Raw genomic sequence first — 22448 nt, 5'->3', positions numbered from 1 at the left:
TACATTAGGGATTAAGTGTATTTTAAAAGGAATAAAAACAGCTCAAAAACTGTTTGAAATGGTCCCATACGGACTCCAGATTGTGTGTTTTTTCCTCTCCGTGTGTTCAGCTTGGTATGTTTAGTGGTGGGCCTGCTTTGATTGCCTCGGTATAACCAGAAGCTCTGGGCAGATAGATGTGGAGTTCTGTGCAGCAACCAACAGGCTAAGAGGCCTTCAGAACAAGGTTGTTATAACTTGATTACGGCCTGGACAGCATGCGCTGAGCAGAACCTAAAGATGGACATGAACCTTTTGGAATTACAATGAAACAGACAGGTGTCTCACGGCCCTGGACTTACCTATGGCATTGGTTAAAAAACACACACATACAACACAGACGCAGACACACTATTTGGTTCAGAATCTGTTTCCGCACCCTTTCATCGACCCTAACTTCCAATTATCCGTTTACTTTTGGGCAGGCTACCGAAATGACGCATTGCCACTTCTTGGAAGGACATGAATTGTAATACGCTGTAGTGGTTTCGGATTAAAGTATCTGCAAAATGTGGATAGCAAGCGCCATTGTTGTCCATACACGGATACTATTTAGAAAAAGAAAAGGACAGATAGATAGAGGATGAAGAATGAGAGAGTGGGGAAAAGCAGACAAAGGGATAGAGTAAGATAAAGTGGTTCTGGTTCATCTGGAAGCAGTTTGGCAGCTTGTTTGCTCTTTTCCTAAGGCGCTGTGAACCAACGGTTTGGCTGCTCCCATTGAAATGTATGATGGTAAATGTCTCATGCTAACCAGTGAAAACATGTCCGGCTTACGACGGCTCACTGGACCCTGACACAGGAGGATGGAGGATCCCCTTTAAGCAAACATATTCATCTTCTACACCTGGGAGGGATTGGTAGTTCATACAGTCGGATAAAACAAGGACAGCCTCCTCAAGAGTAGGCTAATGCTAACCAATAAAGAGCTAGGCCTGTTTGAAATATAGTACAGAGAATAACCTTAACCCCCACAATAACTAAAATGTAAATAATGGATTATTTGGAGGTTAAGAAAGGAAAATAAAGATTCATGTCAAGCTATGTATCAGGCCTGGAACTCAGTTAAACACAGCATTATAGCGCCCTCTGGCGGACAATGAAAGAACACACGCTGCATTTTTGTTTTTCAAGTTATAATTTATTAATAGCATTTATGTATTTCACGTTTGGAATATTTAGTCCTTAATACATATTCAATACGCATTTTAGTGCATCACCAATATATAATTTAATGAATAAATAGTTAATAGCCAAAATCTGTGAGGGTATTCTAGACTTCAGTCAGTAAATTGCCATGTACTCTTAACTTCTCAGAATCTTAGTAAGAATGAAATATGACAACACATAGATCCGGTTAGACAGGGCCGTCAACGACAAGTAGAAGTAAAAGTAAGTAGAAGTAATAAAGAGTTTTTCTTTGTTTGTAAATAAAGCATTAAAAGATGCAGACCAGCCACGGTAAATATGTAAAAGGCAGTTGTATGGCTGGGACTAGAAACTGCGACTTGTTAATAGATGTCACACTCCCAAATTAAGTTAAAAATCCCACACGGGATATGGTGTATAAATCAGTGGAGTGTGATTTCAGAGTCATTGGGCACCTGAGTGATGCTCGCATCCAAAGAAGGATAACGTGCGCTGCTACTGTTGTATCGCGACACGGCCTCAGTGTGGTGACTACTACGATGGCGGGTTAAGGCGTATAAACAGTAGAAGGTGGCTGTTAAAAAGGGATCTGTATCTGCGGTCTGCATTAAGGCTGTGATTGTTCCCGTGGATTTGAAAGGCGCATTGCGAGGGGTTAGGATGAAGACACAAGCGGTCTGAACACATAGGGGCGTGTCCTCACTGGTCTGGTGGCCAAGGAGTGGCCTGGGTCAGGCACAACACCCAGCTGTTGCCCTGCAAGATATGCTGCAATATATGAACTTATGGTAGACAAGAGCTATTCTCTTTTATTTTATTCCTGAGACGCATCAGGCCTTCAGAAGCATCATTTGGCTACGTTATATGCCACAATACAACGACTGGACTGCGTCTTATATCGCACATTATCCCTTTACATGTCAGTAATACTGATTCATACAAGCACCGATACACAGAACTGGAGTATACTACCAGCCCAGTTATAAAGGGTGCATAAACTCAAGCGTTTAAGCTTTGTAATTGTTCTGTGTAATGTACAATAATGCAAGGGCCATGTTATATTATGTGTTATAGTGTAATATATAGACTGTATCATGGCCAAACTAGTGCTGGATAAATACAGATGGTCAGACTGTAAATGAAGCCAGATGTATTGAGAAGGATTAGTTGAGGGGCATCAGACCATCAATAAGGGCAAATAAAAGGAAAGAGCAAGTGACAGTAGATAGCACAGACAAGGGAGAAGGAGGCGAATCAGACAAAATGAGAGCGCAGCGAAGCTGAACCGTGGGGCCGTAAAGCCCCTCTCAGGTCCGGTTCAGAGGAGGGCGGAACAGTTAGCATGTTAGCTCGTTAGCTTAGTGCAGGATCTCCATCAGCAGGCGTTTGAAGTCCCCGCCGCACTCCGAGTCCAGAGCGTCCTTCAGCGTGACGTCGTACTTCTCCAGGTACATGTCCTTGATGGTCTCCAGGTCAACCTGACCAGGGCAGCACAATAAAAAGCATTCATTTCTATCAAAAGTCCTACCATTCAACAGGTTTAAAGACAAGAGTTTATGACTGATATAGAAGTGGTTGGGAAGAGAGTAAGAGAGACAGAGAGCGAGACAGAGAGAGAAAAAAAGAGGCTTCAATTAAAATGAACCAAATAAATGTTTCAAAAAATTCTTTAGACATTTCTACAAATTAAAACTGTACAGTAATTAAACATTAAAGCAGCATACTGAATGTTTCATTTACATTTGTAAATGAAACATGTATGTGTAATTGGGCGTGAGGTTGGAACCAAGACCAGCACAGACCGAGACCAGCGTTGGAACAGTTCTGTTTTATTGTCCAAGCTAACCGGAGACAGACGAGGAGTGGGCAGGCAGAGGGGTCAGGGACAGAAGGCTGTGCAGGTTACCAGGGCAGAAACGACGAGGAGGGGTCAGGGAAAGGAGGGTCGAAGCCAAGGAAGCAATCCGGGAAATGATACTAGAGAGCTTATGCTGCTATCCATTTCGATGTACGAAGTGGTAAAGTCGCAAATCTCCCAGCTTTCTTGCGGCATTTCACTGAGGCACGCCCCCTTTCGGTGGTAGTATCTCGTCGCTTTCAAAGTAGAGCGAGCAGATCTGTACAACTAGCAAAGAAGATGGCTGCGCCCAGTCAATGGGGATTGAGCTGTATTTTCTTTGTATTTGTACCACGTTGGGGGTTGTAATGTCGATTTTAAATCCTCTTACACACTTGATTTCATTGCTGCTTTAATCCGGTCACCAATTTATGGTCTTGCTTTGCGTGAAATTCAATGTAAAGTTGTGTTTTCCAGATGGTTTGCTAAAGAGGCTATGTTGCTAATGATGACTAGCCCGCTACTACCCCTCGTGGCGCGACAGAAACACGACAGCACTTGTTGAAATTAAAATTGGCGAAAATGGCAAAATATTATTGCAATGTAAAAGGCTTGCAATGTTAATGTTTCTGTAAAGGCTGGCAACCATTATACACTGAATTATTTATTTTTTCCCAAATAGTTTTCTTCTCAAACTCGTCGGACACAAATAGCAAACTGGAAGGCTGGAGCAAGGGAAATACGTCACGTTCTCGCTGAAGCTGGTCGTTTGTACCAGCCTACCATCCAAATGGATAGCAGCATTAGCTTGCTGCTAAAGACAATCTGGCAGAGACTGGAAGGAGTGGGTTGACATAAGGTGAGGGAACACAGGTGAAGGAGGTTGCACTGATGAGGTGGGATTGGCAGGCAGGTGATCCGGAAAAGTACTGGCAGGGCTGGCAATGGGATGGAAAGCCAGGAGCGGATTATGACAGAGCTGGCAGTAAGATGGAAAGCCAGGAGTGGATCATGACAGTATGATTCATTTACAAATGTAAACAGCACAAACACAGAAGAAATACACATTGACATTCACACACGCAGGCACACACACACGCAGGCACACACCCACGCGCGCTCACCTCAGAGCGGCCAACCACGATGCGTATCAGCGTGTCCTCGTCCGTCCCGGCGCCCTTCATGGCCGCGTTTAGGCGCCGCGCGAAGAACAGCTGAGGGTTCTTAGCACACCTCACTGGGAACACACACACACACACACACACACACACACACACACACACACACACACACACACACACACACACACACACACACACACAGTATAACATAAGCCATTAATAGTTCCTGTGAGGCATTAGTGAATCTATTTAAACTGTGCACATTTAGGACAGAATCCCATGACTGAATTTGTCATTTGGGAGCAGACATCTTGCTCTGGTTCTCCCCAGGCTCCTCTGAGGAGTACATTGGAGATGTGACCCAGTAATTATGGCTGGGTCCCCCTAGCAACTCCCACTAATCCTACTGGTCTCCAGTCTCACCCAGGGTGACGTAGCAGTCCTGCAGGGTGCCTGTTGCCTCGCTCGTTATGGTGTCCAAGATGTCCGTTCCTGAGAGCTAACACACACACACACACACACACACACACACACACACACACACACACACACACACACACACACACACACACACACACACATAGACTTATAGCGAAATAGAACAAATGTAGGAAGTCCACATCAGTGTGTTGTCACGTCCGATTGTAAAATTATGACATTGCACCTTTGTTGTCTTGTATGTCATTCTTTGTTTACTGTTCTACTGCATCTAAAAAATTTGTCACACTGTTGATGGACGATAAAGTTTTGTAATCTGGGTCAAAATAGGTGTGTTCTTACCTTCTCGTACACCTTGAAGGTGGCCTGCAGCTGCAGGTAGTTCCTCTGGGCCAGGACGTTGGTGAAGGTGGACTCGTCGGTGCCAAACCGGCCCTCTCCCGCCTGGCAGAGGAGAGCATTATTCAGAGCAGAACTGGTTTTGCTTTGCATTCAGCAGCAGCCTCTTTAAATGAATATCTGCAATGTGGACCCAGCTCACCTCAAACATAGACTGTGCGTCTTGTTCTGCCAGGTCCTCGTCCACCTCATAGCCCTCCTCCCTGCCCGCCTAGGGGGTTCAAGGACGGGTTTAAGAGGATCAGAGCTATATAGATCTGTTTTATATCTAGATAGTAATGATAAAGATACAGAGTGCAAAATGGTGAGCGAGAGAAAGAAAGAGTTAGGGCAGAAACAGTGACAGTATGGTGCCAAGACATGACTACTACAAGAACAGGACTTCTAGAAGGATGTGAGTAATGAGCACAAGTCAGGGGAAAGGAAGTGGGATCCGCCCTGTGGCTGTTCTGATTCCGCCTCTCTCCGGTAACAATCCACCCGAGGCTAACCCTGATCCTCTGCAGCTAGCATGGTGAGCTCACCTGCAGCAGTGCGATGAGCAGGTTCCTCACATCCCCACTGGTGTCCCCCTCGATGTCCGCCTCCAGCTCACACTCATGCACTGGGGAAGAAACCGTTAAGGATCCCTTCACTGTCCTGAACCCCACCATGGACATCTCACACTATATACCTTTAGGGTCCTGTGTTTGTTTTAAAGGTTCCATGGCGTGCCAGCCGGTGTGGTGTGATTAGCCGTTACAAGCCGTTTTGGAAATCGGCCCCTTATGACATCACAGGTCCACCTAGATGTGTGACGGATAGATCAGTCTACCAGCCTACCCAGTGGACTGTAGCAAACATTGGTAATCTATCTGTCACACATCTAGGTGGACACGCCCTCTTGTGATGTCATACGGGGCAGATTTCCAAAACGGCTTGTAGCGGCTAATCACACAACACCTGGTGGCATGCCATGGGACCTTTAATATGTTTCATGGTTTCTTGTTCAGATGAAATTCTGCCCGTCTATGTGTTTTAAGCATTCTTGTGTATTTGAAGCAATCATGTTCCAGACGTTTTAGTTTGGTAAGAGAGATGAGATGTTTCAGTTTGGTAAGAGAGAAGAGATGTTTCAGTTTGTTAAGAGAGGAGAGATTTTTCAGTTTGGTAAGATAGAAGAGATGTTTTAGTCTGGTAAGAGAGACGAGATGTTTCATATTGAGTCTTTCTGGGTCTGTTCAGGGCGGTGGTGAAAGAGAAACATGATGCAACCGACCGAGGGAGTGAGGAAACCCAGCAGGCTCATTGTGGACAGAAACACCCCAAGCTCAAGAGGAGACCACTCAGGACCTGTGTACTCACGCTGGGCGTAGGCCTCCTTGTAACTCACGATATCCTGAGGAAAGCACAGTGAGAAAGGAGGGAAGCAGATGCATCAGTTCCCCCTCCATCGTCTCCTCACTGGGACCCTGACCATACCAATGAAGATAATATAACGTATGATGTTCCTCCCAGAAGGGGACTGTGGGAGTACCAGCAGAAGTAGCAGTCTTACCATTGCATAAATAATACAAATATATATTTGATCTTATTTTTTGATAGCGAACAATTTGAAAAAATACAAATACAAATATCCATCTGTAAACACAAAATGTGATGTCCAATGCTGAAGGAGTTTGAATTCATTTAGAATAAATGTTGCTCCACATTTCAAAGCCCCCGCCCCGCCCTGGTCCATGGCCTCCCCAGCCCTGGCCCCCGGCTGCCCCACCTGGTTGCTGGCGGTACACAGGATCTCCACCAGCACAGCCTCGTCCGTCCCCACCCCCTGTACCGCCTGCCGTAGCTGCTTGGCGGCGTACACGTGAGGGGGGTCCAGCATGGCCACGATGGCCTTCTCAAAGCTCCCGGTCAGCTCGCCACGCAAAACCTCCTCCAGCTCCTGGGCCAAGGAGGGAGAGAGAGAGAGAGAGAGTTAGAGAGAGGGAGGAGGGAGGGGGGAGAGAGAGAGAGAGAGAGAGAGAGAGAGGACTGATTATGTTGAACAATGGTATGATTCTGATGACAATAAGCAGCAGAAACAGACAGAGACAGAGACAGAGACAGAGACAGAGAGAGAGACAAAGAGAGACAGAGATGACACAGTGAATGATGTTAAGACAATAAGAGGAAAGAAAGAGAGACAGAGCCCGGAAATGGATGAGAGAGACACACACAGAAGGGTTGGGGTCCTATTGGATGAAGGTTAAATACTCACGTCGTCATACTTTTCAAAGTAGGCCTGTTTGATCTCCGTCCGCTGGGCAGCCGAGCGGTTGGCCAGGATCTCAACGATGGCTGCCTCATCCGTCCCTGGGAAGTCATACATACCTTGAGTTCATTATATCAAAGTTAAATTGAACAGCTATTAAATCCAACTAATTATCATCTAACATACCTAAGCCTTTGCAGGCTTGTCTCAGGGCCTTGATATCGGCTGTTACATCAAACTGCTCGTAAGGGACGATGGTAGGCTGGGGAACAAACAAAAGACATGGAAATTCTCGTCCAATAGCGAGCTCATTTGTTTACATTTACGTTGTGCTTTGAAAAGGGTGTAGCCCGGTCTAGCTGAGTCACGCGGAGCAGCAGCTGCAGGCTGCACTAATGATACACTGTAGGCAGCGGTGGTGAGGCTGCGTCTCGCCCACTCCCCGTGGAGCACAATGCGGCCTCAGTCATCGACCGCGAGGAAGCGGCCTCCTCGCGACTTTTGGAAATTCCGCACGGTGTTGCGTCCCCCCAACCTCAGTACCACGGCCTGTAGCCACATTCCCCTGATTCATCCAAGCGTCCTTCGATCTGCGAGTTTAAATATTCCAAACCCAGACTGATTTGTTTGTGACCCAAAAAAGAAAAAGCATATTCGATGAATTGTTTGTGACCCAAAAAAGAAAAAGCATATTCGCTGAATTCACTTGCGTTGTCCTGACCATAAATAATGTTCTACAGTAGTTGTGCTATATGCTACAAAGTAGTGAGTATTTATGTTAGCTATATTTTGACCAATAAAAACGACTTTGCATGATATTACGTACCTGGACGTTACCCATGATGATTTCTGTTTGGTTATAAAGTCAGGTTAGAGGGAAGGCCAGAGGAGGGTGAGACGCGTCTGATCCGGTCAGCGGCTGCAGAATGAGAGCTGAGGGAGGGAGGGAGGGAGGGAGGGAGGGAGGCCGCACCCCGGCCCGTCCGGTGCTGCATCGATGACGTCGGACAGAACAAATCAGTACGAGGACGTAAAAATAATGATGGAAAAAAACGTAACAAAAAAAAATTGGAGGTGCAAGTTTTATTTTTAGTTTCATTACGTACTTTACCTCAAAAAACATAGTAATAATTGAAGTACCGTTCTGTAGACTGCTCTTGCTTATATTGCTCTTACTGCCTTATTTGAAGGTCTATCCCTCTCAAGTGCATCTACACTCATTCTTAATAATACAAGTACTTAACAAGTTTTGTGAAGAGATCTGAAGTAATGGAACAAACCTCCTAAATAAGAGCAGGTGCACGCGTCAGAGTATCCAATAGGGGGCGATGTTGTAGCGAAAATAAAATAAGAGAAGCAACATAGGCATGTGTTCAAATACAGGACTATTTAAATTAAGGGTTAGCCCTATTAAACGGATATTAGCTCAGTTATTATTCCCATGCACACATGAGATTAGGATAAAGGGGAAAATAAGCCGATAACGGTAAGGTTTGCTAGAAATATTTATTGTACATTTGTACTATTTACATGCAATTACAACAGAACACGATCTGAATGTACAACACAAATATTCCATTGTGGAGTCTACGACAGTTCATAGTATCTGTTTGGCATACAATACAATTAGTGCGCAAGTAATAGTTTCACATATTGTCGATAAAGTCCTCTGATTAAAACATAGATATGAGCATGAGGCCGTGGTTTACAAATAAACTGTGCATCACATTGTATCTTTTGTCATTAAATGTGTATATATACTTTTTGGAGTAACAACTTGCTTTGTTGATATAGAAACACTTCATACATGAATTGATTTGATTGGCTCGTCAACATCAACGTTTTTTTGGTCACTTTGTCATTTAAGGTGTTCTCTTTTTTTCCAGGTGATGAACAATGAAACCAAACATCCAATGTTGTGATACACGGTGTACACAGAGTGCAGGAAATAAAGCTGGATGGACAACATGGTCTGGAGGCAATGCAGGTGAGTGGTTAACGGTGGAGGTGCTGCTAGTCTATTAGGGATGTTGTATTATGTTCAGACATTTCTTATGAGGCTTTGTTCATGCATGAAATCAGCAGGAAAACAACAGAATGTATAACCAGATTCAGATAAAAGTAATGTTTTTCAATTATATGTATGTATATATATATATGGGATACCAGTTTACACACACACATACACCCACAAAAACACGCGCACGCACGCACACACACACACACACACACACACACACACACACACACACACACACACACACACACACACACACACACACACACACACACACACACACACACACACCAAACAAAAAATGTGCAGAAAGCCATGCATGTGCAGACATTCCCATTGGAATTCTTACATCCCCCCCCCCCCCCCCCCCCCCCCTCCCCCTCAGTTGCATTCATTCCCAGTGCGTATCCTAGCGCAGTGAGGCCCAAGATGTGCGTTCAAGCAGACGTAAGACGGACCGAGTGAAATAATGAATTATTCAGCTCACCCAAACAAGCTTTGGATTTGGTCCTTAAAGAATGTCTCAAAGAAACCCCATAGAAATGCAGCGCACAAAATGACCCACATACACACCTGTGCGTCGCACACCATCTGAGCATTGAGCACGTCTGGTTGTCCAACATGCACACATGGTGTGTGTCTGTGTGTTTGCTGTTGTTTGTGTAGACAGGTCCTTAAGAAGACCACTCCAGCAACCCAGTCAGCCATAGAGATTGGCTCCTGCTTTTTAAATGTTGAAAGGTTCAGGGAAAAACAGCACTGTAGTCCCACATTAAAGTGTACACCACTGACAGCACTCAGAACGTGGTCAAAGCACACACTCCGCACACAGGGGGTTGGACAGCTAAGCCCCGACAACATCAAACATCTTCACTGTCCTATTGGACCACAGGAGAACCACCACACAGCGACGGGTCGGGATGCAACACGGGACCACATGCTAGGGCTGTTGGCGACGTTGAGTGTGGACGCCGCTAAGTCACGATGAGGAGACGGTAAGCCCCGGTACCCATGCCTTGCCATGTCAGTAAAATATTCCATCTTCATGCTATCAATTATTCACTGGGCCATTAGTTAAGGCAAGGCTGCCACTGCAGCTGTTCCTCAGGTCTGAGCGGGTCGCCTCATCCACACATCTCATCTTCCCCTTTCATCTGAATGAATATTGATTATTTAATCCATGTCAGTCCCAGGATTGTCTTGAATCCTCCAAATTGGAATGAGAGTGTTTCTTGAGTGTGTTTCATCCATTGTCAGATCAGCTTATCGGGCCTCTCTCATCTTCTCTTCCTCGCCATTTAAACCTGATAGTGTTCTGGGGGGAATTATTTGTTTTGGTTCAAACGTGCTCTATGCGTTGCAATGCATTACACAAACAATGTAAAATGGATAAAAATGTGTAAGAAAAGGTGCAGACTAAACATTTCTCTAACTCAAAGATAAAGTGACTTTAAAGTTGCTAATAATAATGTTACACAATAAAACACATTGTGGCCCTTTAACAAAAACTTTTTTGATCAGAATGAACAAATGGGCTGCAGATGATTTTCTTTTCTATTTTTAAATGTCGCTATATGGTGTTCCCAACTTTAGATTTTCACCTTTTTAGATAAAGGATGGGCACTTCTTAAGGGCTGAGTTCGGCTTCACAAGCTTCTGCATTGTTCTGTATGGGTTCAAACCCTCACACTGGCTCCCCCCCCCTCACGCTGGCTCCTCCTCCTCATAAAGGCTCCTCCTCCTCTTGCTGGCCCGTCATTTCGCTGGCTCCTCCTCTTGCTGGCTCCTCCTCTTGCTGGCTCCTCCTAAAGCTGGCTCCTCCTCCTCACACTTGCTCTTCCTCCTCACACTGGCTCCTCCTCCTCCCACCGTGTCTTCTCACACCCGGCTCCCAGAGTCCGCCTCCTCGTAATCCCAGGGACAAACATCGGCCATCTTGGCCCCGCTGCCCCCCGGGGGCTCTGTGGCGCTCGGAGACGAGTCGGCCCTCTTCCTCTCCGGCGAGGTTTCGGTCTGATTCTGGGTGGGGGATGGCGCCGGCTGCTCTGCCTCCCAGGGACATGCCTCCGCCCTCCTGATCTCCACCACCGCCGCCGCCTCACGCGCGTCTCGCGTGGAGCTCCGGCGCCGCCCCGGCCGCGGGCCGCCGCCCCCCTCGGAGGACTGGCTGACCCTCCGCCGCTCGGACGCGGGGGGCTTGCTGGCGGAGCTGCCCCGCCTCTCCTTGCTCTTCTCCCGGCCCTTCTCCCGCTCGGCCCTCGACGCGTTGGAGGAGCAGGATCCCTTGCGCTTGCGCTTGGCGTGCGTGGTGGGGCTCTTACAGCTCCTCTCCCGCTGCGGCGACGGGGGTGCGGGGGCAGCAGGGGCGGCGGGGGCGTCGGTGTCGGTGTCGGGGTGGTGGTAGTCCCAGGGGCAGATCTCCACCATCAGGGAGGGGGGCTGCAGCAGGCTGCCCGTGGACTTGGAGTGGTCCGAGTGGATGGCCTTGGGCTTCCCATCGGTGGGCGTCACGCTCTTCTTGCGCCGGATCCTGTCGGGGGAGATGGAGTCCATCAGCGCCTGCTTCCCCCCCACCGCCAGCCCCCCCCCGAGGCCGGGGGTCTGCGGCGGCGGCGGCGACGGCGGCTCGTCGAAGGCCCAGGGCGAGGCGCCAGGCTTCGGCGGGAGGGGCGACCGCGGCGAGCGGGGCTGCTTCCTGCCCGCGTCCCGCGCCTCCTCCCGCTTCTCGCTGCCCTTGTCGCGGGAGCAACGGCGCCGGTTGGCGGGGGACTGGCCCGCCCGCTGGGCCCAGGAGGAGGAGGAGCGGCTCCCCTTGACGCTCCCCGTGTTGCTGCCCCTGCGTGCGGCCGCCGGATCCCCGGGGACCTCGGGGGCGATGGACACGTGCTTCTGGGCCTTCCCCTCGGTGGGGGTCTGGGCCTCCTCCTGGTCCCAGGGACACACCTCCGACAGGTCGTACAGGTTGCGGCCCGGCTCCGAGCAGATGGACGGCTGGCTGCCGCTCACCTTTTGGGGGGAAGGATGGCGTCAGAGAGTGATGTCATCATCAGGGCGTCATTCCCCCACCAGGGGATGACATCGTTCATCCAGATATCACATCACATCATGCCCTAATGGGGGCAATTTATACAACATTAAAAGTCTCTTTAGGTCAAAGGGTCTAAATAACTACATTTGTCAAAAACACCAACACAGCTTAATTTTAGGGCTAATCCCCTTCAGCGGGGTGAACCATGACATACTGCCCTGCAATGGGGGTCTACCAGCCTACCTGCTGCTTCATGATGCCCATCTTCAGCGGGGTCTTGGAGTACTCCACCGACTGGCTGATGATCATCTTGGGGACGTGTTCGGGGCTCTCGTCCACCTCCGACAGCATGCGTCCCTTCAGGCCCTTGCGGCCCGCGTCCTCGGCGCCGTGCGTCTTGCACCCCAGGCCGGGCATCTTCTCCTTGGCGCTGGCGATCACGCTCAGGGACTTCTGCATGAGGGAGGTCCGCAGATGCCCCCCCGAGGAGGAGGCCGACGAGGCCAGGGACGACTTCTTGTCGTTGGTCAGGTTCTGGGCGCTGGCCGACTTCCAGCAGAGCGGCACCGACTCTGTGGACTCGGCCGCCTCCAGCCGGGGGAGGGGCATGGCCGGCTGCTCCACCGACACCGCTGCCGAGCGCTTGCCGCCGTGCCTCCCGCGGCCAATCAGAGAGCCCAGGAGCGAGCCCTCGCCGGCGACGCTGCCCGCGGGCGTCATCTTGTCTCCCGGAGTGCGGGAGCCGTCACGGCCGCCGGGGTCCTGGTCACACACCTGGTCGTAGCTCAGGGACTTCTTCAGAGCCTGCAGGTTGGCTTTGAGGGACTCCTCTTTGGACTTGCCTGTGAAGGAGGCCATCAGAATGGCCGCATGATGTTTTAACAGAGCCACGGGCTGGATTTGTCCATAGATGTCCATAGATATCGGTAGTAATAGTATAAATATGACTATCATTATTAATAGAAGTAGTACATAGTTGAATAATTTTTTTGTCATTAACGTTTCTTTTGTATTCCTCCAGCAGTTGACAGATAGATCAAAGACAGCCTACTTATTTATATTTATATCCAGTCATCTATCAGAGGCTTTATCCAAAGCACGAGTAAGGCACGAGGATCCACCCCTTTGGTTTTGGGAGCTTTCACCCCAAACATGACCCCGTCCTGCACGACAGGTACGGATGTGAGACATGGAGTCTAACTCCCACAAAAGTGGCTTCTGAATGACTCAATGAAAAGCAACAAGACAAACCACTAACTCTGAAGAGGTGCTGGTGAACTCTATCAGTCACTGCTCCAGATGAGGACGTCAGACCTTACCGAGGTGGTGGTGGTGTTGGAGGCTTACTGAGGTGGTGGTGATGGTGGTGGTGGTGGTGGCTTACCCTGGTGCGGGTGGTGGTGGTGGTTGGGGTCGAAGGGGTTCCTCCTCATCGTGCTACGGGTGCTGCCCTGCTCGTCGTCGCGGCTCCCCTGGCGGTGCACGTGCTGCATGCTCTCAGGGATCTCCGTGATGCGCCGCATTAGAGAGCGGCCCAGCCCCTTCTTGGAGCTGCGCTTCTTCTGCAGGTGGGGGTTGTTGGCCAGCATCTTCTTCCTCTTGTACACCTCCAGCTGGGCGTACAGCTTCTTCAGCTCATCCTGGGGAAGAAGAGTCCAGGGGCTCCCAATTAGTGATCCAACAAGACTCGTTTTACAGGCATATACCTAATCTATAGGTCATTAATATACCTGTTATTTCGCATTGGCTTTATTGTTGAATTCGTTACAACTTTTGGCCTCATTGCAGTGCATGTTTGACAATTCATACAATCGCTAGTCTGACTGATTCTCAGCTCATAATCAAGCCCCACCTCTTTAAGTGTGTTATAAGTTACTGTTATCATTATGGGGGTGAGTCTGCCCAGCCTTCGCCAAAACAAGGTGGGGAACACCGGAATAGACGTAATGTTTGTAAGGGGGACGCATTCCTCAAGTTGAGTTAAGTACATTTTCATCTACGCAGGCCCATGTTCTACCACAAGAAAATAGTTCACTTTAGAAAAGTACAATAAGTTCATTAGGCTGACACATAATGCTCCTGAGGAGGGAGGAGGGAGGAGACACGGAGGAAGGGAGGAAGGGAGGATGGGAGGAAGGGAGACAGGGAGGGAGGAAGAGAGGGAGGAAAGGAAAAAGAAGGGGAGGCGGGAAGTAGAAGGGCGGAGGAGAGGAGGAATGGAGATAAGGAAGGATGGCACAGAGGAAGGAAGGAAGGAAGGAAGGAAGGAAGGAAGGAAGGAAGGAAGGAAGGAAGGGAGGAAGGAAGGGAGGGAGGATTGGAGAAAGGACGGAACGAGAAAAAGGTAGGACTGAAGAAACGAAGGGAGGGAAGGAGGTGAACTAATTTGCTTGAACAAAGCAAGATTGAAAGTCCACCTCCATTTTGTGGCACCTGCTGTTCCACAGCCACCTGCGTCACCTCTAAATGTGTCTAGCGCTGCTTGTGGTTAGGATTTGAAAGTGTTTGTAAGTGAAAGGACAATCCAAGTTCATTTAAGGCACAAGGGCCTGTATGAACCAAGTGCAACAGAATACACTCCATCCCACAAATCACACTTTAATTATAACTCAGTGACTGTTAACTCAATGGCCAACCAAAGCAGCAAAGTAAGCTCAGAGCCATTAACGACACACGGTGGCCATTGTTATGTGCAGATCTGCTCCATGTTCTGCAGTGCTCCCGGAGCTCCTCCTTCAGCCCCTCCTTCTCCTTGTTACCTGGCACCTGCTGTTGCCTTTAAAGCCTGGGAGGCTTCACTCACTCGGTCTCTAGCCAGGGCCAGCAGCATGGGTCTCATTCACCAGTCTGTGGAAACCTTTTGTAACAATAAACCCGGTTTTACTTATATTTAATCCTTGTTTGTCGACTTCATGTTACTTCCCTCGAGCCGGTCGTAACATATTGGGGGCTCCTCCGGGATCAATCTGGATCAGTTTTGCAGAGTTAGTTATTTCAAATTTTCACAGAGTAACTTGGTATGTTTTGGTGGTGTTTGGCAGTGTGGCTATGAGCAGCTTCTTTTCATGGTGAGTATGGTGAGTATTGAATCTGAGTGCTATGATTTTAAGTTGTGAGTGATTCCCCCGTGGTTAGTTAGGGAGTGTACCAGCTGGGCAGAGCAATCTCTCCTTCCATCGGTACACTATTTGTTATTTTGCCTTCTTTATTTTCGAGGTTATCCTGGGTGGAGTCGTGTTCTCTGGTGGGGGCGAGCATTTCAGGGCCTTGGTCATATGGCTGAGGTTAACTGAGCTTTGTTTTAAAGAAGCCTCGAGCCCGGCACGCCTCAGAAGACCATTAGGGTTAGTTTAAAGTTAGGCAGATACCAGGGGGCTTGCTTAGATGATCATTTGCACTCTGAGGCTTGCTCACTGTGCTCAGCAGTGATTGATTTGTAAAGTTGTGTTAGTGACTGTTTTATGGGCACAGTTGTGGTAACGTGTCCAGGGTCCTAGCTTTGTTTTCTACAGCTTGTGGATTTGTCAGCTGTAGTGTTGGAGGAGGTGTGTGCTGGGCGTACTGATGTAAGTTGAAACCTTGGGTAAAAGTGATTGGTGTATTTTGTTATTTATGTTTGGTTATTGAAGTTATCTAGTATGGCGGCTATCGATGACTTTATTAGGGCACCCTCGGAGGAGTTGCTTTATCAGCTCACTAAAGAACAGCTCCTTAGTCTTGCCAGTCATTATGACATTGAGATTGCCAGTGGTGATAAACGTCTTAAAGATAGTTTAACAGAAGCACTTAAGGCAAGCCTAGCAGAAGGAGGCGTCCTAAGGACGTCGGCCCTACCAGCATACCAGCATCAACTTGTTCTTCCTCAAATGTCAGATGCTGGGCTGGAGTTCAGGTTGAAGGAGTTGGCGTTTCGAGAATTAGAACTAGAGGATAAAGAAAAAGAGCGTATCCTTAAGGAAAGACAAATGCAACCAGAACATGAGCGTTTCTTGAAAGAGCTTGAATTTAAGCACGCTGCTTTGAGCTCATCCAGTTCTGCCTCGGCTCAGTTTAACGTAGCGAGAAACATCAGTCTAGTACCTCCATTCGCTGAGAAAAATGTTGAGAGGTACTTCGCTCATTTTGAACGAGTGGCTACTGTTTCAGACTGGCCAATACATGCCTGGACATCGCTTGTGCAAAGCGTTTTGGTGGGAAAAGCACAAGACGCTTACGCTTCTTTAAACATTGAGGATGTCAAGGACTATGAAAAAGTTAAAGGCGCCATTCTAAGAACTTATGAGCTCGTTCCTGAGGCGTACCGCCAGCGTTTTAGAGGCCTCAGTAAGCTGGATGAACAAACTTATGTTGAGTTTGCAAGAGAAAAGGAGATCAGTTTTAGTTCTTGGTGCAAGTCACAGAAGACGGAAACTAAGGAGGATCTTAGACAATTAGTTCTGCTGGAGGACTTTAAAAATTGTCTGCCTGTTGCTGTGTGTACTTATCTCAATCAGCAAGAAGTGTCCACTCTTGATGAGGCTGCTGTTCTAGCAGACAAGTTTGTGTTGACGATCAAGGTAAACTTTGATAGCGACCAAGGTGAGCGAAGGGGAAGGACTGGTTTTAACAGACCTCGGTTTCCAACCACTTCCTCCACCTGCTCAGAACCTCCTCCCACCGTTTCTACAACTTTCGCTAGAAGATCGGCTACTGTGAGGACTCCGTTAGAGAAGACTTGTTTTTATTGCAAGAACAGTGGTCACTTCATTGCCGACTGCCCTGTCTTGAGTAAGAAACAGGAGTCTTATAAGCCTGTTGCCTTACTAAAAAAGGTGAAAAATTGTGCTGTCATCCAAGACATGGACCAAACCGCTCAAAAGAGCGGGTTGGTCCAGAAGAACCCTGCCTGGTTCTTCGTCTTTCCTTATGGATGGTTGTGTTTCTCTTGTCACTGATCCTTCAACCAAACAACCGATTAAGATTTGGAGAGATAGTGGAGCTTTTCAGTCTTTGATTCTACAGGACCTCCTACCGTTTACTGATCAGTCTAAGTTGGGTTCCAGTGCCCTCGTCCAAGGGTTTGGGGGGGGGGTTATCTGTCTCTGCCTATGCATAAAATTACCCTTGAAACTGGTCTTGTCTCTGGGGAAGTAGCTGTAGCTGTGTGCCTTCCCATTAAAGGGGTGTCCTTCATCTTGGGGAATGACTTAGCCGGTGGTAGGGTGTTTACGGCTCCTGAGGTTGTCCCTTTTCCTGTAGTGTCAAAACGCCCAGATGATCTTCAGAAGCCCAATCAAAAGATTCTTGGTCGCCTACAAGTACAGAGATTATTACGGCGCATGAGGAAAGAAAGACGGTTCCTGATGTAAACTCTTGATTCTCATGGGGATGATTACAGGAATTCTTACTTGACTATACATCTAGAGGATGAGTCCACTGTCCCTCTAGAATCGGCAACTGGACAGGAGGGGGACCGGATTAATGGTGCGTCTGGTTCTTCTGGTGCAGCACACCATGGAGCCGGACCAAAGAAGAGGAGACATCGCATTCCAAAGCAGGAGAAGGATAAAGGCACACAGACTGAGCCTGATATCCCAATGTTGGATGAATCACCCTTGGGGGAAGCCCAAGGACGGATGAAGGGGTGGCATGACCAAAGGGCAAAGCATCGGGCGTTCTATCCTGGTGACAAGGGGTTGCTGCTGCCACTTCCAGGGTCTGCTTTACAAGCTCGATTTAGCGGTCCTTATGTGATGCGGTCCATATAATGCCTAGATCTGATGCGATGGAGTTTGTTCCTGCAGGGCTCTAACCCGGAAATAAAGCACATCCGTGGAAGGGACAATGTGCTCGCAGATGCCCTGTCAAGGTCATGAGTGTAATAAGCAAATGTGATATAGCTTTTCCTTTATTTTGATTTGTGTAACTTGGCGGTTGCTTAGAGCAACCGTTTTAAGGGAGGGGGGGTGTTATGTGCAGATCTGCTCCATGTTTTGCAGTGCTCCCGGAGCTCCTCCTTCAGCCCCTCCTTCTCCTCGTTACCTGGCACCTGCTGTTGCCTTTAAAGCCTGGGAGGCTTCACTCACTCGGTCTCTAGCCAGGGCCAGCAGCATGGGTCTCATTCACCAGTCTGTGTAAACCTTTTGTAACAATAAAACCGGTTTTACTTATATTTAATCCTTGTTTGTCGACTTCATGTTACTTCCCTTGAGCCGGTCGTAACAGCCATCTTACTCAATGAGGCCTACAGGTAGGCTGTTGATGTTCGGTACCCCACTGCCAGACTGTCCCCTGAATGAAACAAATAATGCCCCAATTGAGTTTTTATGCTCTAAATCCACATACATGGATTTATCCACATTTTAAGGCATTTTAGCAAACGCCGTAATCCGAAGTGACTTGCAACCATTCATACACACATTCCCACACCGACGGCAGTGTCAACAACACACGGTGACACAGATCATCAGTAGCAGTCAGGGTGAGCCGTCTTGCTCAGGGACTCCTTGGCACTCAGCTTGGCATACCGGGGATCGAACTGGCAACCTTCTGGTTACGTGTCAACCCTCTCTACCTCCTGAGCTACTGCCACCACAGATCCAGGACTGTTACGGCGTGTGGGTTTTAATGAGAATGTTCCAGGAGGTCGTGGGGTCTCACCCGTATGTCCTCGGGGTCCAGGCTGTGCTCGCTCCAGGCCGAGGTGATGCTGTTGTTGAGGTAGGAGCCCGAGCGGCCCATGTCCAGCTCCTCCTCGTAGGCCTCTGTGGCGATGTCATCCCGGGCCTGGGTCCCCTTGGACAGGAACTAGAGTGCCGGGGGGGGGGGGTGAACCATAGTTCATTGCGTTTGTAGCCTTTTTGTAGCCTTTGTAGCCTTCGGTTCACACAGGCAAGACTGAAATTGCCGGGCGTGCCAAGCCGCGACCGAACCGGAATGGCAGTGTAAAAATGCCCTGTGTCCGTAGTGTGTGCGTATTTGTGTGTGTGTGTGTGTGTGTCTCTTTGTGTGAATGTGTGTGTGTGTGTGTTTGTGTATTTTTGTGTGTGTCTGTGTCTGTATTTATGGAAGTGTGTGTGTGTGTTTGTGTGTGTGTGGGTCTGTGTCTGTATTTATGTAAGTGTGTGTGTGTGTGTGTGTGTGTGTGTGTGTGCGTGTTTTTTCTGTATTTGTGTTTGTGTGTGTGTGTTTGTGTGGGGGGGTGTATTTGTTTGTTTATTTTTCTGTGTGTTGGTGTCTGTTTGTGTGTGTGTGTGTGTGTGTGTGTGCATGTGTGTTTTGTATGGGTGTCTGTGTATGCGTTTGTGTGAGTGTTTGGTTATGTTTATGTAAGTGCCTGTGTGCTTGTGTGTGTCTCTGTGTGTGTGTGTGTGTGTGTGTCTGTGTGTGTGTGTGTGTGTGTGTTCATGTTTATTTTGTATGGGTGTCGGTGTGTGTGTTTGTGTGGGGTTTGTGTGTGTGTTTATGTAAGTACCTGTGTGTGTGTGTGTGTGTGTGTGTGTGTGTGTGTGTGTGTGTGTGTGTGTGTGTGTGTGTGTGTGTGTGTGTGTGTGTGTGTGTGAGTGTGAGACAGAAGGAGGGTGTAGCCCTGGTTCTCCATGTTATTTGAACACTGGAACCAGCCTTGACTGAACTTCCATGTGACCCTGAGGCCCGGACCCTTCTCCCTCCTTCCCTCCCTCTCTCTCTCTCGCCCTCCCTCCCTTCCTTCACTCATCTATATCTATCTCTCTATCTCTCTATCTCTCTCTATCTCTCTATCTCTCTCTCTCTCTCTCTCTCTCTCTCTCTCTCTCTCGCTCTCGCTCTCTCTCTTTCTCTCTCTCTCTCTTTTTTTCTCTCTCGCCCTCTCTCTCTCTCTCTCTCTCTCTCTCTCTCTCTCTCTCTCTCTCTCTCTCTCTCTCTCTCTCTCTCTCTCTCTCTCTCTCTCTCTGTCTCTCTCTGCGTTAGCCACTAGGGGACACTTGAGGGGGATAAACATGAATGACTGCGTTACCTTGGGAACAAGAAGCAGGCCTAGCGTCACGGATACTGTCAGGTGGGTGTGGCCAAAGACAAGCAGCAGCATCCAATCAGGGTGGAGACCTGGTGCCAGAGAGAACCTGCAAAATAATACAATACAGACATAATGACACATAATATGGGAACCCTGGTTTAACTCATGGGTGCAGTTAAACTCATGGGTGTTGTTAAACTCATGGGTGCAGTTAAACCCATGGGTGTAGTTAAACTCATGGGTGCAGTTTGAGTTAAACTCTAACTGGACTTCGGAGCTGACTGAACCTAAATGATAAATCCAAAGTGACAATACACTGAAATGGATGTGATTGGAACTATTGGCGCACAAGGAAATCTCCATCTACCAAAATAACACATTGGAACATCAATTATTTACAAGGTCATGTTATCTGTTCTTCAAAGATTTACTTTTTTATTCAGAATTTCCCCCAAAAAAGGAATGACAGCTAATTCACACACACACACACACACACACACACACACACACACACACACACACACACACACACACACACACACACACACACACACACACACACACACACACACACACACACACACAGAGACCCACACACACATTCTCTCGCTCTCTCACACACACACACACACACACACACACACACACACACACACACACACACACAAACCCAAACACACACATTCTGTCTCGCTCTTGCTCCCCCCCCCCCCCCCCCCCCCCCCCCACACACACACACACAGACACACACAGGGAACCAAAGGGCGGCTGTGTGTTATCTCTGGGAGCCAGCAGCAGTGTGTGTGTGAGATGTGTGCATGGTGAGCAGCACTGCCTACTGTTATATTTCCCCTGCAGGGCAGAGAGAGAGACCTGATTCATAACCGCTCTCACAGTGCTTCTAAAATGTGTTTTCTTAGCCCTTCCTTTTTTATTTCCCCCCCTGCAGCCTTGAGATGAAAAGTCACCGATTATTTCTGGACTCCACTCTTGCAGTTCTCGCGACCGCAGCTAAAGCAAAGGTACATTTAATCATCAGGCACTTTATTTAAAGAAGCAGGGAACGAGAGGACGGAGATAAACCTCCTCCTAAGGCCTGGAGAAGCCCAGACATGTTCATACTGCCGTCTAGTCTGCGTTGGTATAGGATTAGCGTGCCTTTTCTAGGCCTCGTAAGACGTCATGAAACTAAACTATTTGGATAACTATTTATTCATTAAGTCGACACTTTTATGCAAAGTAACTTCAAGTGAATTCAGATTCATGACTTGAAGAAGCAGGAAGGGTCTTGGAGGGCCTGGAGACAGGCTGGGTCAGACAGACAGATAGACTGACAGACAGACAGGTACAACAGGCTTACAGACAAACAGGCTGACAGACATCCAGTTAGACAGCATGACGTTATAGGCAGGCAGGCAGAAATGCAGAAAGAGAGAAAGACAGAGGAACAGACAGTGAGACAGATCCATCAGAAAGACAGACTGAGAGACACAAGCAGCTTACATACAGAGAAACAGACACAACAGACAGCGAGACAGACGGACAGACAGCCCTTACTCTCCCACAGTCAGCTGGTGGAACACACAGACAGCCAGTGGGAAGGCAGGGTTATTTTGGATGTCGGTTGGTACATCTGTGCTGCGTTGCGGCCATGTTTTATTCAGTATGTCTCAAGGCACGGAGGCAGCCTGCTGAGTCGCTGCTCTCGCCTGACAACGCAGCCGATGAAACCAGCCACTACCAACGCACTGATCTGAAACCAGCCACTACCAATGCACTGATCTGAAACCAGCCACTACCAACGCACTGATCTGAAACCAGCCAATACCAACGCACTGATCTGAAACCAGCCACTACCAACGCACTGATCTGAAACCAGCCACTACCAACGCACTGATCTGAAACCAGCCACTACCAACGCACTGATCTGAAACCAGCCACTACCAACGCACTGATCTGAAACCAGCCACTACCAATAAACTGATCTGAAACCAGCCACTACCAACGCACTGATCTGAAACCAGCCACTACCAACGCACTGATCTGAAACCAGCCACTACCAACGCACTGATCTGAAACCAGCCACTACCAATAAACTGATCTGAAACCAGCCACTACCAACGCACTGATCTGAAACCAGCCACTACCAACGCACTGATCTGAAACCAGCCACTACCAACGCACTGATCTGAAACCAGCCGCTACCAACGCA

General features: G+C 48.3%; 2 protein-coding genes across 3 annotated transcripts in view; both read right to left on the bottom strand.

The window, feature by feature from the left end:
- Positions 1-1977: 1977 nt before the first annotated feature.
- Positions 1978-8156, bottom strand: LOC115549142 (annexin A13). Of its 2 annotated transcripts, none has more exons than XM_030364159.1 (11): positions 8043-8156; positions 7403-7478; positions 7223-7317; positions 6737-6907; positions 6328-6361; positions 5508-5587; positions 5126-5194; positions 4927-5028; positions 4570-4645; positions 4150-4262; positions 1978-2666 (listed from the first exon to the last, which is right to left on the bottom strand). In XM_030364159.1, exons 1-11 carry the CDS (start codon positions 8055-8057, stop codon positions 2547-2549), a joined length of 951 nt encoding a protein of 316 aa, XP_030220019.1. In that variant the 5' UTR covers positions 8058-8156; the 3' UTR covers positions 1978-2546. The 2 variants fall into 2 exon arrangements, with proteins under 2 accessions (XP_030220019.1, XP_030220020.1); XM_030364160.1 differs by having other exon boundaries at positions 6737-6904.
- Positions 8157-9616: 1460 nt separating this feature from the next.
- Positions 9617-22448, bottom strand: part of LOC115549367 (probable G-protein coupled receptor 158) — a 65103-nt gene continuing 52271 nt past the window's right edge. The window contains exons 9-13 of the mRNA XM_030364514.1: positions 20237-20342; positions 18901-19047; positions 13646-13901; positions 12505-13103; positions 9617-12239 (exon numbers count right to left, since the gene is read on the bottom strand). Of these exons, the coding sequence (XP_030220374.1) occupies positions 11112-12239; positions 12505-13103; positions 13646-13901; positions 18901-19047; positions 20237-20342 (2236 nt within the window). The 3' untranslated portion in view covers positions 9617-11111. The remainder of the gene's footprint in view (positions 12240-12504; positions 13104-13645; positions 13902-18900; positions 19048-20236; positions 20343-22448) is intronic.

The sequence above is a fragment of the Gadus morhua genome, chromosome 8, assembly GCF_902167405.1.
Source record: "Gadus morhua chromosome 8, gadMor3.0, whole genome shotgun sequence".
Classification (NCBI taxonomy): Eukaryota; Metazoa; Chordata; class Actinopteri; order Gadiformes; family Gadidae; genus Gadus; species Gadus morhua.
This window is presented reverse-complemented; position numbering and strand designations above follow the sequence as displayed.

Coding starts and splice junctions, on each gene's coding strand:
- LOC115549142 (XM_030364159.1), bottom strand. Junction 7,318..7,402: donor ACAAGCCTGCAAAGGCTTAG/GTATGTTAGATG, acceptor ATGACTTCCCAG/GGACGGATGAGGCAGCCATC. Junction 6,362..6,736: donor TGTGTACCGCCAGCAACCAG/GTGGGGCAGCCG, acceptor TGCTTTCCTCAG/GATATCGTGAGTTACAAGGA.